The sequence below is a fragment of the Nesoenas mayeri genome (genome assembly GCF_963082525.1).
Source record: "Nesoenas mayeri genome assembly, chromosome: 19".
NCBI classification, from domain to species: Eukaryota; Metazoa; Chordata; class Aves; order Columbiformes; family Columbidae; genus Nesoenas; species Nesoenas mayeri.
In genome coordinates this window covers 1442284-1459023 of record NC_137568.1, presented here as the reverse complement: position 1 = coordinate 1459023, position 16740 = coordinate 1442284, and the positions used below count along the sequence as shown (strand labels likewise).

At 54.1% G+C, this 16740-nt stretch overlaps 2 protein-coding genes across 7 annotated transcripts in view; both read left to right on the top strand.

Annotated features, from left to right (window-relative positions):
- The window catches only part of ZNF207 (zinc finger protein 207), a 25480-nt gene extending 17072 nt beyond the window's left edge, over window positions 1-8408 (top strand). For 4 of the 5 annotated variants that reach the window (XM_080356634.1, XM_080356632.1, XM_080356633.1 and 1 more), the window contains one exon: window positions 1012-3491. The gene's annotated coding sequence lies outside the window, so the exon portion shown is untranslated. Of the gene's footprint in view, window positions 1-1011; window positions 3492-8389 lie in introns of those variants that run through there. The other variant, XM_080356631.1, reaches the window with a different exon arrangement.
- On the top strand, window positions 3611-16740 carry LOC308047854 (uncharacterized protein). Of its 2 annotated transcripts, XM_080356628.1 has the most exons (14): window positions 9088-11344; window positions 11805-12486; window positions 12619-12713; window positions 12842-12933; window positions 13068-13206; window positions 13370-13561; window positions 13809-13940; window positions 14144-14221; window positions 14504-14668; window positions 14822-14943; window positions 15260-15325; window positions 15436-15574; window positions 15721-15859; window positions 16143-16740. In XM_080356628.1, exons 1-14 carry the CDS (start codon window positions 10868-10870, stop codon window positions 16316-16318), a joined length of 2694 nt encoding a protein of 897 aa, XP_080212754.1. In that variant the 5' UTR covers window positions 9088-10867; the 3' UTR covers window positions 16319-16740. The 2 variants fall into 2 exon arrangements, with proteins under 2 accessions (XP_080212755.1, XP_080212754.1); XM_080356629.1 differs by lacking the exons at window positions 9088-11344; window positions 11805-12486 and adding an exon at window positions 3611-4179.

Below are 16740 nucleotides of genomic sequence, written 5' to 3'. Positions count from 1 at the left end.
AGCCAGCCACATCCTGCCCTGAGCCGCAGGATTCAGGATGTTACCGTCATCCTGACAAGTCAGTATTGAGTGTCCATGAGATGAACCAAGGCTTCCTACTTACACACCTGATCATGCTTTTGAGTAGTGAGGCACTTCCACCCGAGCAAGATCGTAAGAATTTTATTTCTCGATAATTTACAGAGGTTGAAAAGTTTTCAGAAAATAGTAGAATTATAATGCTGGTACCATCTTGACTGAAAACAAACAAACATGCAACGTGGAGAGTTTGAAACTTCCTTAAAAACTTCTTTTTCTAGCAGTTAAAGTATGTCTCTTTTTAGCTAGCTGCCTTACACCAGATTCGGGCTTCTGGTACATCCAATTTTATTTCATATATTTTGTTGAAATCTTAGCCGTATTCCCAGCTGCTACTTAGAAAGGGGATATGTGTAGAAGTTCAACTTCTGCTGCCCTTAGTAGCCAATATGTATAAAAGATTTTTGAATTACCAGAAATCAATGCTATACAACCAAAGGAACCTATTTCACTGTCTCCCAGCTTAGGAAATGAGGTAATGCTTTGAGATAAGGGATCATGCAGAGCTTTTTTCTTTCTCCCTTTTTTTTTTTTCCTGTTGAGTTACTTGCATATATGTTACTTGCACTGAATTCTTCAGCTTCTTTCCCATAAATTTCAGTGGAAGAAAAGACATTTTGCTCTTTCATTTGTAAAGTCTAGAATAAGAAAACACTTTGAGTCTGTTTAATGAAGGAACCTGGCAATGTAAGTATTGTAATTTCCTTTATGTTTGTGATAGGCAACAGGGTTACCTTGTTAAACTTGGGGTTTATGTATGAAAAATAGCAGAAAAGTAAGGGCAAATTGAAAAGAGTCTATAGTTGCCTTTACTTCATATGCTTTTCTTAAACAACAAATTGCAGTAATTGAAGTTTGGCAGCTTTTTAAATGAAAATCTAAATCATGAGTTAAACTCCTTGGTTTAATACAATTTGTGTTTCTGTTAACTAGCAGCAGAATTTCAGCATTTGCTACTTACTGGTAGAGAAGAAAAATTCCACAGCACTGCCAGTACAGGTTAGTTTAATCTGTAAGTACCTGATGTTCCTATTTGAAATAATTTGTTCAAATGATACCACTTAAATACATGAGGGGAATTTTGGTCTCTGAAATGTGAATGTATCTGTTATCTACTACTGTTTTCAGTAGTGAGTGAACATCTAGATTTTGAAGAGCTGTAATGGATTTAACTACACTTACGGGTAGGTAATATCTGCAAGCACTTTTAAGGAAAATTTAATACGGCACCTTAACAAATAGCCATTGGTGTTACTGAAAAGTGGGAATATCTAAAGTTGAAGTTGCTTCTTCAGTAACTTGCCTATTGTAAGAGAGGCTGTTTTATCAGTGAATCAGTTATAGGAGACTACATTTGCTGTGTTGGGGAATGAGCGTTTCTGTATTCTTTCAGTATTCTTTGGCTATTGCTAATTACTGTCTCCTACCAACACATTTTTACTTTGTTAGGTCTGTAAGCCAGGAGCTTGTTCTTCTTTCTCTTCCCTACCCCCCCATTTCAGCACTTCAGAGGCTACCAACAAAAGTGGGTTTGCCCAGCTGTTTTATCTTACTCCAGAGTTACTGCTCTGCCCCTCTTCTTTTTTCCTTCTGCCCTATTCTGTATTCCTGAAATTTTGGCCTTTTATTTTATAGAATAGTCTACACCTTAAAATAGGAGAGATTCTTTGTGATTAGATAAAAGATGCAACCTTCTCCAGAATAGCTGTATACACGTATTTTTATGCAAGCCTTGTGTACCTTATCTCGATGTAGCAGCATGGGAGATGGAGACTTTCTGTGCTGTAGCACAGAGCGTAGTTTCACAGCTGGGTGAGCTGCAGAACCCTCTGGTTTAATGCACTTGTCAAGGGCATGTTATCACATTGTGAATTTTGAGGGGCTTTTGACCTAATTGGTGTATAATTATATAGAAACAAGGTATTTGGAAGATCACGCTAGCGTGGTAGCTGAGCAGACACTTCAGTTTTGCCAGCTTATCTGTATTATCTAGAGTAGATTGATGAGTGACTTGATGCTTCTAGCAGTATTGCTTATTTTAAAATTTTGGAACCTTATGCGACACTGCAGAATTGATCATACTAACATAAAAAATTTCAAGGGGATTGTATCTTCCCAGGTTTTAGAATAGTTGTGCTTGAAGCCCATCTCCTGGTGTCTTCTCTGCATCACTTCTCAGTCATTCACACTAAATTGCTTTGACTGCAGAACTAGCTACATGCAAATTTTTGAATAATGTTGTGTAGGTGTTTCTCCCTAGAAGAAAAAAAAGGGCAAAGTTGTATAATTTGTAACTTACCTTTGCCTGTATTTCCTAAACCTTAATGGCAGATGTGCATGAATAGTAGGGATACCTTGCTGTGAGACCATTATCCTTATTAACAGAATGTGTGCATCTCGTAACTTCTGTGGCCCTAGCTGATGCTTAATGCTCAGTAATAAGTCAGAATGAGTAACTGATTGCTTTTGCCTGCTGAATTCCTTTGTGAAGTGTTAGTTTTGATGGTGGCTGGATGCTGACCTGCACTACCTGTACACCACGGGGCAGTGGGTGGGGATAGCTGAAGGGTGGTGGTGTTCTTTAGTGCCTTTATCAACAAAAAGTGTATTTGTCCAGAGTAGATCTTAATACGAACTCTGGTAGAACATCATCTCTTTGTGAAACTTATGGCAATTAATTACAGTGCTTTTTGGTGGAATTAAGTTTATTTTTCTTTGATACTGCACTAAAATAATACTAGAAATCTGAGCTTTTGTAACCAGGTGAGCGGTCTTAAGTTATAGCTCATTTTCTGATACACCACTACAGCAGCTGTCCAGTCTAATGTGGTTCAGAAGTCTTCCTTCTCTGTTCTGATGTGGTATATATGGACAGCAACTCAGTTAACCCTGTTTCCTTCAGGCTTCTGCTTCCTGACTCTGAATCACCATTTCAGAGATCGTGACCACTGCGCAGTAAACCCAGACTTCAAACGTTAGTACTTTCTTAAAGACCTAAAAGCACGTGGTTGAATTCTGTCCCCTCTCAGGAGCAGTACAGCCCACGGGAGCTAGTGTGTCATGAAGGTTTTTTCTGTAACTTGATACTGTTTTTGAGTAAGTAGTGTGAAAGGGATGGAATTGTTGATCTTTTTCTAAAGACAGGTGGCAAAATATTGATGTTGAATTTAATTCAAGAAGGTGAGAGACTGGTAAGTACATGCATCGCTTTAATGCATGCAAGTAATGGTAACAGTAACTAGCTTAATTTTATAGCATTCAGTGTACAAAGAAGAATATGGATCTGACATCGTTTGCATCCATTGGAACCTTCTATGAACTGTATGCTTCAGGAGTGGATCATTGCACATATACATCTGTAAAGTATCTCTACCACTTTGTAACAGTCTCTGATTAAACAGAAGTGAACCATTGTTTCTGCTTATTTTTTCTCCTCTTGAGGACCTATTTAAATTACTGCAACAAATGTTAGCTGTTCCAAAGTGTATAAGCAGAAAATCCACCTTTGCTCATGTTGTGGTTTGAATAACTTTGTACTAGCTCTCTGATTGTCTGCAAACTACCAGAACTCATTCACATGAACTTTGTCTTTAAGCAAAGAGTTTTAGACATGGAGACAAGCAAATGAATCCTGACTTCACATGCAAGGTCCTGCACGTGTGTCAGGGCAATGCCAGGCACAAACACAGGCTGGGCGAGTAATGGATTGAGAGCGGTCTTGAGGAGAAGGACGTAGGGGTGTTGGTGGATGGGGGGCTCAGCGTGACCCAGCGATGTGCACTTGCAGCCCACACAGCCAACTGGATCCTGGGCTGCATCCGAAGCAGCGTGACCAGCAGTTTGAGGGAGGCAATTCCCCCCCTCTACTCTGCCCTGCTGAGACCCCACCTGGAATGCTGTGTTCAGCTCTGGGGCCCCCAGCATAAGGAGGACATGGAACTGTTGGAGCAAGTCTGGAGGAGGCCATGAAGATGATCAGAGGGCTGGAGCACTTCTGTGATACCAGGCTGAGAGTTGAGGATGTTCAGCCTGGAGAAGAGAAGGCTCCAGGGAGACCTTGTAGCAGACTTCCTGAAGGGGACCTGCAGGAGAGGTGGTCAGGTATGTTATACAGGGGTGTGTAGTGATTGGACAAGGGCTGGTGGCTTTAAACTGAAAGAGGGGAGAAGATTTAAATTAGATAAAAGGAAGAAAGTCTTTCCCATGAGGGTGGTGAGGTGCTGGAACAGGCTGCCCAGAGAAGCGGACACTGCCCTATCCCTGGAAGTTCACTTTCTGAACTCATCTTAGGAAAAGCTGCTTTGGGTGTGCTTATCCCCATAAAGTTAAGCTTAATCCTTAAGCATTTGCTGAGCCCTAGTGAAATCTACCAGCCTGGATTTCCCAAGGCAAAAGTATCGCCCTCCACAAGTGCTGTGCTGCTGGATCTCCCAGGTAGAAGGCAAGGGAAGGAGGCAAATACCACCTGGCCAGCAGTCACAAGCTTTGTTTCTGCTTCCTGAAGCAGAAGGTAAAGGCTTGGGGTAGATAGAATAATTTTTGTTTTCATCCTGTTTGAGATCTCATTATGAATTGATAGTGGCTTGCAATTCCTTTTACAGTGTTTGCCTGTGCCCACATCTTGACCAAAGCTGGAAAAGCCATTTGTACCTTGCTACTATTAAAACTACATCTCCAGGTAGGGTCATTAAGCTTGGGTAGAGGTTGTAATTCTTCCTAAAGACTGATGATTAGTTTAAAACTTAAGCTACATATAATAGGTTTTCTGGAAATTTTAGTGACAATATCAGTATCAAATGATGTGAAATGCCAAGAATAATAGCTTTATTAATAGAAGTTTAATGTGACAGGATGGTTGCACACACAGTGCTAACAAACTCCTTTGCATTTTTCAGTTAGATCAGGTTAGACAAAGTACATTTTCAAGCATGGGCATATACAATGGACAAATTTGCATCATACACAGTGTGCAGATTTCTTAGATAAAGCTGCAAAAACATTTTGCCAAATGCAGGAGTTGTTTGGACTATGAAATTATAACAATGCTTTAAAATAATCTTTTATGTCATCAGTATCAAAAATTGGTCTCATGTCTCTGCACCATTCTCCAGATACAGATATATCTAGTATGGTTTGCAATATTTATGTACAGAAGCAATGTAAGAGCGATGTTGGCCAAACATTTGGAGTTGGAGAGGAGAAATAGTGGGTCTTTCATCCCCCCTCCACAGTCCTCAGGCACATACTCAATTAGCGCAGTCTTGAGTTTGAAACCTTGCTTTTGGTGTCTCTGGAAGTTTCAGACTCCTGTGTCAAGGTATGTTTTACTGGTAGGTTTCAAATTTTTTTAAGCTATTCAGTAGTATTGTAGTAGTCAACTGGTTATCTTGCTACCTGGTGGTCAGGCAGTGCAGTTATCTTCCAACAGCACAGTAGGTGGTGTTACTGTACTAAATACAGTTGCATCAGGGGAAGTTCAGGCTGGATCTGGGAACAATTTCTTCCCCAAAGGGCTGTCGGGCATTGGAACAGGCTGCCCAGGACAGTGCTGGAGTCACCATCCCTGGAGGATTGGACAGACGGAGATGAGGTTCTCAGGACATGGGGCAGTGCCAGGGGTGGGTTATGGTTGGGCCCAATGATCTTGAGGGTTTCTTCCAACTAAAATGATTCCATGATTCTAAGTCTGACTCTTAGGGCCTTGTGGGATGGAGGTAGGGATGAATTAGAGGAGCAGGTTTTGAAACATGGGCCCTTCCTTGCCTTTGGCTCCCTCTCAGTCCAACCATATAAACTATTTTAGTTGATCATCCCTCCCTTCAGTAAAACTGAAGTAAGAATTCTATGAGTTATGCCCATTCTTCAAGGAAATTCTTGTTATTTAGCTCTTACCAGAGAAATGAAATAAGGTTTATGCCACTATACTCTGTGTTTCTGTCTCAATGGCTGTTTAGCATTAGTCGGCCCACGACTGCTCAGCAGGCTGATGAAGGTGCCTAATTCAGATTCCAGTGATGTACATGTAATTTACAACATAAATCAGTACTTAGTACTAATTACATTGATTTTCACTAAATAAGCTCATATTTCCAACTAAACCTGTACTATCAAAGACTATCTAATACTGCACTTAACCAATGCATCTTACTCTTTTTTCCTACAGAAATGCTACTATTACATAGAGTCTTACACCTGGGCAGGAACAACCCATGTTCCAGTATAAGTTGGGGAACGAGCTGTTGGAGAGCAGTGTAGGGGAAAGGGACCTGGGGGTCCAGGGGACAGCAGGGTGACCATGAGCCAGCACTGGGCCCTTGTGGCCAGGAAGCCAATGGGACCTGGGGTGGGTTAGAAGGGGGTGGTCAGTAGGTCAGAGAGGTTCTCCTGCCCCTCTGCTCTGCCCTGGGGAGACCACACCTGGAATCTTGTGTCCAGTTGTGGCCCCTCAGTTCCAGCAGGACAGGAAACTGCTGCAGAGAGTCCAGCGCAGCCACCAAGATGCTGAAGGGAGTGGAGCATCTCCCGTGTGAGGAAAGGCTGAGGGAGCTGGGGCTCTGGAGCTGGACAAGAGGAAACTGAGGGGGGACTCATTCATGGGGACCAATATGGAAAGGGGGAGTGTTTCCCTGGGTGATCTGCTGTGGGGAAGTCGTTGCCTGCCAGCGTGCTGCAAGAAAAGAGAATCACCTCAGCTCTTGTGCTTGCGTCTTGTTTCCAGCCACAGGCTCAAGCTGCGAACCTTGAGCACGTTTGACTTGTACAGAAAGCACGAGGATGCCATGACCCCGGCAGGGCTGGCGTTTCACCAGTGCCAGCGGGACAGCTCCGTCACCTGGGTCTCCCATCAGCTCCTCAGTGAGAAATGGCCCGTGCGGGGGGCTGGGGGAGCCGTGACGCAGCCCTGGGGGGAGGCGCAGGGCCGGTGAACGAGCTGTGCCCGTGGGCTCCTGCCGGTCCCGGCACTGGTCTGGGAGCTGTTACAGCACAGCCTGGGCGCTTATGGAGCCGTCCTCCCCCAAGCTAACAGCAGTCTGAGGAAACAACCTCTTCAACGCCCGTTTTGAATGAGCGTTTTCAAACAAACTGAGGGCCTTCCCCAGGGCGTGCTCGACCAGCCCTGGTGGGTGTGTGTGGGGCCTTGTTAGCGACGGGGGCCTCTGGGGTTCAGATCTGCGCTGTCTCGCTGATGCTCTGTGTCACCCCTTTACAGATATTGTGCCTTGTCACTAGTGCCCCTCGCCCATTTGGTCACTGGCCGTGGTGGGATCACTGTGGTGATGGAGTCACTTTGGTCACTCGGATCTCTTTTGGTGACTGATCACTTTTGGCACTAGGATATTTATATACATTAGATATATATTTTTAAAAAGTGAGGAGAGAAAAGACCATCTAGCAGCTCTCAAGGGCCAGTGCCCTCCCCAGCACTGTGTGCCCCCCACCCTAGAAATAATACCTAGAAAATTCTTCCGGTGCGATTCTCAGGGGAGCCCCGGCTCCCAACGCCCTGGCCCGGGACCCCCTGACCTCCCCCACCTCCGCCAACCCAGTCTGATCTCTGGCCGTCCATGGTGGCCGTGGCTTTCTGGGGGGCAGGGGGTGGTGGAGGCCGTGGGCGGTGGGTGAGGAGGGGGCAGCCAGGCGGGCTGGGGGTTGTGGGGCGAGGAGGCCCAGAAGGGGCTGAAGCTCCCAGGGGCACAGGCCATGGAGCGATGGGGCTATTGCTGCTCTGCCGGCTCTCGGGGGTTCGCAGCTTGGAGAACGTGGCCAGAGTGTCGGGGAAGGTGGGCGGCGTGGCCGGCGTGTTGCTGGGGGTGCACATCTGCAGGGGTGTCAGATCGGCCATGGATGGTTTTTGGAGTCCCAACTTGCCAGCCTCCCCATCACTGGAGATGTGGCTGCATCCCGCACCAGGGGATGCTCGAAGCCCAGCTCTGGCGGGTATTGGGGTACCCAGCGCTGCAGGGTCTGGGTGTCACCCCCAGAATGTGGGGGCTGCCTGGGGAGGATCTCCAGCCCAGGCAGGGCCAGCTCGGGCTGCGAAGAACATTTTGGACCATCCAGGGTGCTCAAAGCGCTGGGGTGCAGCGGTTTTGGGGAGGGGACACTGCTCTGATGCCTGCTGCCCCGGGCAGGGAGCGGCAGGGATGAGGTGATGCAATGAGGACCAGCACGATGGGTGGGGAGAGCTTTGGGGTCCCACAGGACGCTCTTCAGCCCCAGGAACTCAGGATGAAAAGGAGAAGTTAAATGATTCCTCACAACCCCATTCAACACAAGAACGGAGAGGTTTTTGACACCTGCTTTCTTGTAGGTGTCCTACTGAGCACTAGCAAAAAGCCAAGAGTGTTGCTCAGCAGCACCAACCTCGTCTGCCAGGAATGAGTCTTCAACATGAACCAGGGGCAGCAGAAGGCAATCACCAGCACCACAGACAGCAAAGGAGAAGTCTACAGGATCCTGTAAGGCTGGAATAGACTGTTGGCATCTGCTCTCCACGGCAAAAACGGAGGAGAGCGTGGAGGGAAATGAAATGAAAGTCATTGACAGTGAAAAATGCGTGGCGAAACACAGGAGGTTCTGACACAAAAAGACCCTCCCAGGAGCAAGCCATGACTTCTGGATCCAGCATCTCTGGCCCGGGATGAAGGCTTGCCCATTGCAGTGCAGCTACTTGGGGTGCAAAACTGGGGTTTGAGAGGGGCTGTTGCCTCCCAGTGTCTTGCTCTGCCTGGAGATGTCTGTGCAGAGGTCCCTGGACACGACGCCTCTTCCTCAGTCCGCGCTGGCAAAAACCATCTGGGGACATGCTCTGTCCTCTGGAACTCTTCCTTGTGTGACTCGCAGCTCACATGTGACAGCGCTGCTCCAAACTTGGCCATCTCTAAGGACCGGCTTTCTTTGGGATGTGGGGTTCACTCTCAGAGGAATCATGGCAGCCCTGCTTTCTGTGTTGGGATCTCCCTTTCAGCTATGGAGCAACTTCAGTTCTCAGTGCAAAAGGATCTTGCAATGGCTGTGTAGATAGCAGCACCATTTCTGAAGCATCAGAGGACATGTCAGAGCCATCAGACTGAGGGACGGGAATGCCAGCACAAGATTGCCCGTGTTTCAAAAGGGAGGCAGCCGTGCCAGCTGGAGAACCTCTCTCGCAGCTCCGTCCCCAGCAAAGAGCTGTCTCTAGAGCAGTTCGTGCTGCTTACAGGCAAGATCAGCCTTTGCATTTGAACCACCTTCTTGCATAGATGACAGGAAACATACTCTGGTTTATGTCTTTATAGCTGCAAAGGCCAGGACAGTGTTCATGAGGGAGCAAGCGATGAGCACATTTCCTGGTCAACAGCTGCTGGCTCACGCCAACGGTCGAGAGAGGCAGAAGAAATCCCTTGAGAACAGCTCCCTCTCAAAGACATCCTTCTGCTTGATGAACCGCAGGGAAAGGCATCCTAAACCAGGCACCTTGACCTTGTTTTCAGCCCAGGTTCCCAGGTGCTGGTGCACTCGTGAGCCAGTCGCTGCACATCTGCCACCAAGGGGAATCGCCTCCGAGGCCAACTGTGCCATGGGGAAAGGAAAGGGTTAAACATCAGAAGAGTTTGATTTAGTGCACAACACGGATAAAGCCATTCTCTCTGCAATTAAAACTGAGGGTGTTTAATTCAGTGAAATGAGATTTCATTCCCCATGACTTGTCTGATTGTATTTTGAATCTGGGCACGGGCTGCAGTGACCTGCCACAACATTTGAGGTGTCACCAGCTGCACTGTAGGTGGTAAAGTGGGAAAGGCAGGAGGGAGCCTCAGCATCTCCCATCCCGTGGATGATTCATCACAAAGGACCAGGGCGGCGCCCGCTGGCTCCTGGGGCGGCTGTTGCCGGGCAACAGAGACACTATATTGTCCCCTGTCACCTGTGCCCCTCGCCCATTTGGTCACTGGCCGTGGTGGGATCACTTGCCGTGGTGGGATCACTGTGGTGGTGGACTCATTTTGGCAGTTGGATCGCTTTCGGTGGTGAGATCACTATTGGTGGTTGCATCACTTTTGGTGGTGGGATCGCTCCTGGTGGTTGCATCACTTTTGGTGGTGGGATCGCTATTGGTGGTTGAACCACTTCTGGCAGTTGAACCGCTTTCGGTGGTTTGATCACTTTCGGAACTTGGATCTATTTGGCGACTGGATCACTTTCATCACTTGGATTGCTTTTGGCACTTGGATCTGTTTGGCGACTGGATCACTTTCATCACTTGGATTGATTTTGGCACTTGGATCTGTTTGGTGACTGGATCACTTTCTGTGGCAAGAAGGAGGAGGAGAAAGGCTGCTGGCTGTCCTTCCCTCCAAGATCATCTCTGGACAGAAAAGCTCCCGTCTTCCCACATCCAGTTCAGCGTTTTCCGGCAAAGCAGCAGCGATGGCCACACGCGGACTGCTGGAGATGCTGAACGCTGCCATCAGGTCACCCCATTTGGCGGCTGTCGACTTGGTGGCGCTGCACAAATTGCTGGAGGCCATCATCGGGCAGCTGGGCCAGCAGGAGCTGTCTGTCCTGGAGCCAGGGCAGAGCCCGACCCCCGGCCTGGCAAAGGACCAGGACAGCAAGGACCAGCCTGGCCAGGAGAAGGAGGAGGACGGAGCCCTGGGCACAGGGCAGCAGCTCTGGAAACCAGAGGAGCAGCTGGGTGAGAAGGACACGCTGGAGGGGACCGGGAGCAACTCCGAGGTCTCCTCCATGGCCAAGGAGGCCATGCCAAAAACAACCGAAGACAAGGAGAGAGCCGTCTCCAAGGTAGATGCTCTTGCTGGTCCCTGGGTGCTCCCCCACGAGACGCCCCCTCCTCCGGGCTCCGCGCTGCCGTCGTGCCACCCTCAGCCCAAGGGCTGGGTTAAGCCCGAGCTCCCGCAGCAGAGCACGGCGGGGTCCAGGTCCCCAGGGACCCTCCCCTGGGCTCACCCCCGACCCGCTCTCCCAGAAAAGGGCTTCGCTCCAGGACCTGTGGGAGGAGATGGACAAGCTCAAGGAGGCGCAGTCCGGCCTGGCAGAGAACATGCGGGAGATGAAGGAGGCCATGCAGGAGGCGCATTCCGGCCTGGAACAGGACATGCGGGAGATGAAGGAGGCCATGCAGGAGGCGCATTCTGGCCTGGAACAGGACATCCAGGAGATGAAGGAGGCGCATGTCGTCCTGGTAGAGGAGATGCGGGCCATGCAGGAGGCGCATTCTGGCACAGCAGAGGACATCCTGGAGATCCAGGAGAAACTTGGACTGGTGAGCGTCCCCTGGTGCCCCAGGAGGGAGCTGGGCCATCGTCCCTCCCATCTCCTGCTGCCCTGTCACACTGTGCCCCTGCCCCACGGCCATGGGTGTCAGCAGCGTGAAGGGCAGCAGGAGGGAAGAGTGGGAAGGGTGTCCCAGGGGTTGCTAAGGCTCCCTCGGGGACACCAGCCCTCCTGCCTCGGGGCACAGCCTGTGGGTTGGGGTGCTGGGCAGTGATGCTAGGAGTCCCATCCCTGGGGGTCCCATCCCTGGGGGTCCCATCCCTCTGGTTCCATGGCCGGGCTGACCCCGTGATCCCTTTGCATTTGGGCTCTCGTGTTCCACACGAGTTTGGCCCCGCGAGATGGTGGTTTGGGGACAGGGACTGGGGACATGGCGGGGGGTTCTGGGGTCTGTCCTCACGGCTGCCCAGCTGCCAGTAACCCTGCTGCCCTTTGCCTCTTCTTCCCAGGACAACGGTTGGAGCCAGTCTGCCCCCGCTGAGCCCACCCAGGTGGCCATGGACAGCCAGGCCAGGAGGAGCTCAGCACTGGGGCCGAAGGGACATGGGACACAGCCTGGGATGGAGACCAGCAAGGGGACTGCAGGGTCTGGCTCCCCGGGGATGCAAGCAGGGACACAGGGGGAACCAGCGACCCCTGTGAATTTGTCAGGCACTCCCTCCGTTCACAAGGGGTCTATTGATGCCGGCACCACCACCCCGGGGACACAGCCAGGATCCGCGGGCACCCAGGCCAGCACCTCGGAGATGCAGTCAGGATCACTGGGCACCCAGGCCACCACCCACCTGGGGACAGAGTCAGGGGCCCCTGATGCCCAGCCCAGCACCTCGTGGATGCAGGCAGGATCCACCGGGACCCACACCACCACCCCTGGGGTGCAGCCTGGGTCCTCCAGCTCCAAAGCCACCATCCCAGGGATTGCCCAAGAGCTGGCCAAGCCCTGGGGCTCCTGGGGCTCCTCGGGCTCCACCAGCACCTCCAGCTGTAACTCAGAGATGCGGGAGGTTCTCTGGCAGGTTGAGCAGATCAGCCGCCTCTTTGCTGGTCTGAAGGAGGAGGTGGAGCAGCTTAAATCCACCAAAGCAGAACGTGCGGATCTGGAGGACGTGCGCCGGCTCTTCCCGAAGGGAGGTGAGAGCACGGCGGGGCTGGCGGGGGTTGTTTGGTGTGGGGACACCCTGGGTCAGGGGCTCGTCATGCTCAGACCCCCATGGGTGAGACCCCCTCACCGACAGCACATCTCCTTGCACCATGTCCCTCTAGGCCGGGAGAGCATCACCAGCATCCTGGCCGACCTCAGGTGCCAGGTGTCCTTCCTGCAGGACATGGCCAGGACACTCCACGGAGAGGAGGAGAAGGTGAGCCGGCAGCAGTCCCCGAGGGGCTGCGGGGATGCCAGTTTGGGCAGGGAGGGGGCAGCCGAAGGGTCCCCGTGCCGCAGTGACACAGGGGGCTGTGCCCTCACCGCCCCCACTGCCGTTCCCAGATCAGCAAGGTGGAGGATGCTCCCAGAAAGACGAGGGGGGCTGGAGCCGACAGGAAAGCAGACGGCAGCGGCCAGATGACCCAACAGCCGCGGTAAAAGGATGGGAGAGGGTTTCCTACCCTGCAGGGCTGCGAGGGAGCCTGGGGTCTGGGAGCACCCCAGTTTGGGGGCCGAGGGACACCCCCACGAAGGCTAAGCCTGCCCCTGCCCCCGTCTCGCTGGCCAGGCCCAAGGGACAGAAGGTCAAGGCCAAGGGCAAGGAGTTGAGGAAGCAGCAGGAGCCGACCCAGGCCGAGCTGGAGCAGTTTGCGGCTGAGTACGTGAAGAAGTTGGTGATGGAGGCAGCGCAGCAGCTGCAGGCAGAGGTGAGGCCCGGGGCAGCGCTCCCAGCCCCCGCTGGCTCGGGGGGAGTCCTGGCGGGGTCCCGGCCATGTCCCCTGGCTGGACGGGGCCACGGAGCCTCCACGGCACCTGGGCTTGTGGGCGGCATCCAGCCCGGCTCAGAGCTGATTCCTCCTCCCCTGGCAGCAGCCGGACGAGCCGAGGGCGACGGCGCAGAGCGGGGGACACGAGCACACAGGGTGCTCCGTCTGCAACACAGACACCAGGGTGCTGCTGGGGAAGATCCTCCAGCGCTGCGAGAAGCTCGAGGAGCAGGTGCAGTCCCTGGCCCAGAAGGCGGGCGGCAAGGTGGAGAGTTCTCCAAAGTGGAGGAGACAGGTAAGGAGATGCGGTGTAGGGGGCTTGAGCTGCCAGGACCCCCCAGGCATTTCTGCTTGGCTGTAACATGGGGGAGCCCCTCGCTGCCCCCTAATTGGCTTGTGAGACTCAGCAGCATGGAAGGGAATTAAAGCCTTGGAGCAAATGTCCTGCTTGCACTGAGGGCCCATGGCCACCAGCCAAAATACCCTGGGTCTGTGCCCACGGGGCAGCCACCCCCTTGCTCAGCACCGCCTTGTCCTCTTAGTCCCTGCAGCAGGACGAGCAGCTCAAGTGCCTCCAGGCCAGCATCATGCAGCTCCAAAAGGACTGTGAGAAGTTGAGCTCGGCCCTTGCGAACCTCCAGCAGGATCGCCAGCAGGAGCAGAATGACATCAAGGTGGGTGGCTGTAACCCGCAGGCAGAGCCCAGGCTGGGACCCCAAGGGGTCTGTCCCCCTGCCACCCTGCTCGCAGCCCTGCACAGCTTCTCGATGCCTTTCCTGGAGGGTTCTGACGGGGTAGGGAGGCAGGGGGTGCTCGGCTGGCCGGGGGGCAGCTCCGAGCCTGCCCTGGCATCACGGGCTGCTGTCTGCCTTGGAAGGCTCTGTCCCAGGCCCTGGAGAGGCTCAAGAAGAAGCAAGCAGACAAGGAGCAGCTGCTGGTGCTGGGAATCGATAAGGTACGGGCTCAAGGGGCCCTGGTGCCAGCCAAGGGTGTCCCGGGCAGGGTGACAAACACCCCTTGTCCCTTGGGTGCCGGCTGGCAGAACCAGCCAGGGGGAGGGAGGATTTCCAGCCCGGCTGCGGGTCCCTTGCCAGGTCCCTCTGTGACCCCGAGTCCCTTCGGCTGTGGGACCAAGCCCACGGGGGTGATGGGGTGAACAGGGCCACGTAGCCACTTCCCCTCTCCCGTTGTCCCTGCATCCTGTCCCCACCGCTCTCCTGCCTTTCCCCGTTGCTAGAAAGCAGACAAAGCCGCCCTGGCTGACAAAGTCAGTCACAGCCAGCTTGAGGCGTGCGAGGAGCGGCTGACCAAGGTGATGGAGGAGGTGACGAGCCGGGTGACGGGCCAGGAGAACAGCTGGCACCAGTTCCAGAAAGAGCTGCAGAGGCAGATGGACTGCAAGGTGAGGGCTCGTCCCCTCCACGCAGAACTGGCACCCTGGGGGCCTGGCAGCCTAAGGCAGCATCCTTGCGAGGGTCCCCCCTCCCGGCTGTGCCCCCGGGGACCGCCATGTCCCATCCTGGGGTAGCTGGCTGAGGGTGTCACCCGTCCACAGCTGGACCGCCGGGAGCTGGGGGCGTTCCGGCGGCAGCAGGAGGAGCGGTGGGAGAGCCTCGGGGGGCAGCTCCAGGAGAAGGCGCTGCAGCCAGAGCGTGAAGATGCCGCTGGGATTAGGAAGTGAGTGTGATGGGGACAGTGGTGGCTTTGGCAGTGCTGGCCCCGTTCCTGCTGGCTGTCCCAGCTCGTGCCGGTGCGGTACCCTGGCGTGGGAGCCGTGTGGGCAGCGCCCCTGGGGATGCTGAGCAAGCGGCTGTGCCTTGTGCTCCTGCCAGCGGCAGCTTCCCAGCGATAGAGGCGGCACAATGAGGGGGCACGTGTGGGAGGAGCCCTCCTGAACCAGTCTTGGGGGGTGGGTGCAGAGGCTTTTTGTGGCAGGTGTGCAGGTGGGGCTGTGCCCCCCAGGAGCTCCCCAGCCCTTTTCTCCCCTCTCCAGGCAGCTCCTGCCTGATCTCCATTGCCTGTCCTGCGACCGGCCCCTCAACATGCTGGCGCCTGGACCGTGAGTAACTGCCCCCCAAACAGGGAGCACCCCCGACCCCTCCCTGGTGTCGAGTGACACATGGGGTGCCACCTGCCGGGCACTGAGCACCCCCATGTCCTGTCCCACAGGGAGCGGACGGGCGAGTGCAGATACCCCACTGTTCGGCGGAGCTGCGGGGGCCCACACACCCTCACGCCCCCGCGCTTCCAGCCCCAACCGCCCAGCACCCCACGGCCGTCCCAACCCAGCGCCCGCAGCCGCAACAAGGTAGGGATGACGGAGGTGGGGAGGGGGATGCTGAGCCTGCGGGGGGATCTGTGCCTCAGTTTCCCCGGGGAGAGCTGGCTAGGGGAGGGTTGCTGGGGGTGCGGAACGGGGCCCCGTGTTTGGGTCACACGCTCTCCCCTTCCCAGAAGAACGCGATGCAGCTCTCGGGCCAGGACGGCACTGATGGGAACCGGCAGGACGAGCAGCTCTCCGTGATGGGGGGCTCTCAGCTGCCCACAACGCCAAGGGCCACCCCAGAGACCTCGACCTCCAGGAGCCGGCCAAGTATGGCCCTGTCAGGGCACCGGGGGGCAGAGGACACCCTGCTGTCTGGGGGGACGGGTCTGTGCCCACAGCTGGGTGGGGTGGGACGGGGGTCTGGGGTCTGGGCTGGGCTGCGGGGGCAGCACTGGCTGCTGGGGCAGCCGGTCCTCGTGGTGGAGCTGGAGGGAGCTGGGGAGGCATGGGGGCGGTGCTGGGCAGTGTGGGACAACAGCCTGTGTGCTTCAGGGTGGGGGCAGGACCCTGTTGGTGGGTGTCTGTGGCTGACCCTGCCCCTCGCCCCCAGGCGGCCCCTCCCCGCTGCTGGTAGCCGTGCTGAAGAAGCAAGCAGCCTCGTCTCTCGGACGCCTCACCCTGCCAACGAAGATGCTGCCGCCCATTCAGCCCCCCGCAATGAATCAGCCCCCTGACAGCCGGGCAGGACGGGGGTCCCGGCCCCGGTCCCACCGCCCCGGGCGCTAATAAATGGCGATGGGCAACCAAGCACCGGTGTGGTCTGAGCGGGGGTCCCTGGGGCAGGATGGCAGAAAGCCCCGCTGTGTTTGCTTTTTCAGGAGAAAAATAAGTGCTAAAAAGGCGCTTCGGGGGCGCCCAGGTGGATCCAGTGCTATCCAGGGCCCCCCAGAGGGAGCACCGGGAGCACTGGGAGCAAACCAGTGGGCACCAGGGCAGAGCCAGCAAAGGCCCATCCTGCACCCGGGTGGGGCTGAGGTGTCCATGGGCTTCAGAAGCACCCCTGGCACTAACTGGGGGGACGGGGTGAGGGGGAAACCCAAGGGCTGTGCAAGAAGCCGGGCTGGCTGTCGGCAGCCGGAGGAGGGGAGCCCTTTTTCTCTCTTCATTTAATTCCTGCGACTATAAACTTTATATGCAATTTCAATTAG

What these genes read in the sequence shown, in the direction of transcription:
- LOC308047854 (XM_080356628.1), top strand. Translation starts at nt 10,868, where the DNA reads ATGCTCTTGCTGGTCCCTGGGTGCTCCCCCACGAGACGCCCCCTCCTC. An exon ending in CGCAGCAGCTGCAGGCAGAG is followed by an intron (nt 13,207 to 13,369) that starts GTGAGGCCCGGG and finishes CTCCCCTGGCAG; the next exon opens with CAGCCGGACGAGCCGAGGGC. An exon ending in CTCCAAAGTGGAGGAGACAG is followed by an intron (nt 13,562 to 13,808) that starts GTAAGGAGATGC and finishes TTGTCCTCTTAG; the next exon opens with TCCCTGCAGCAGGACGAGCA.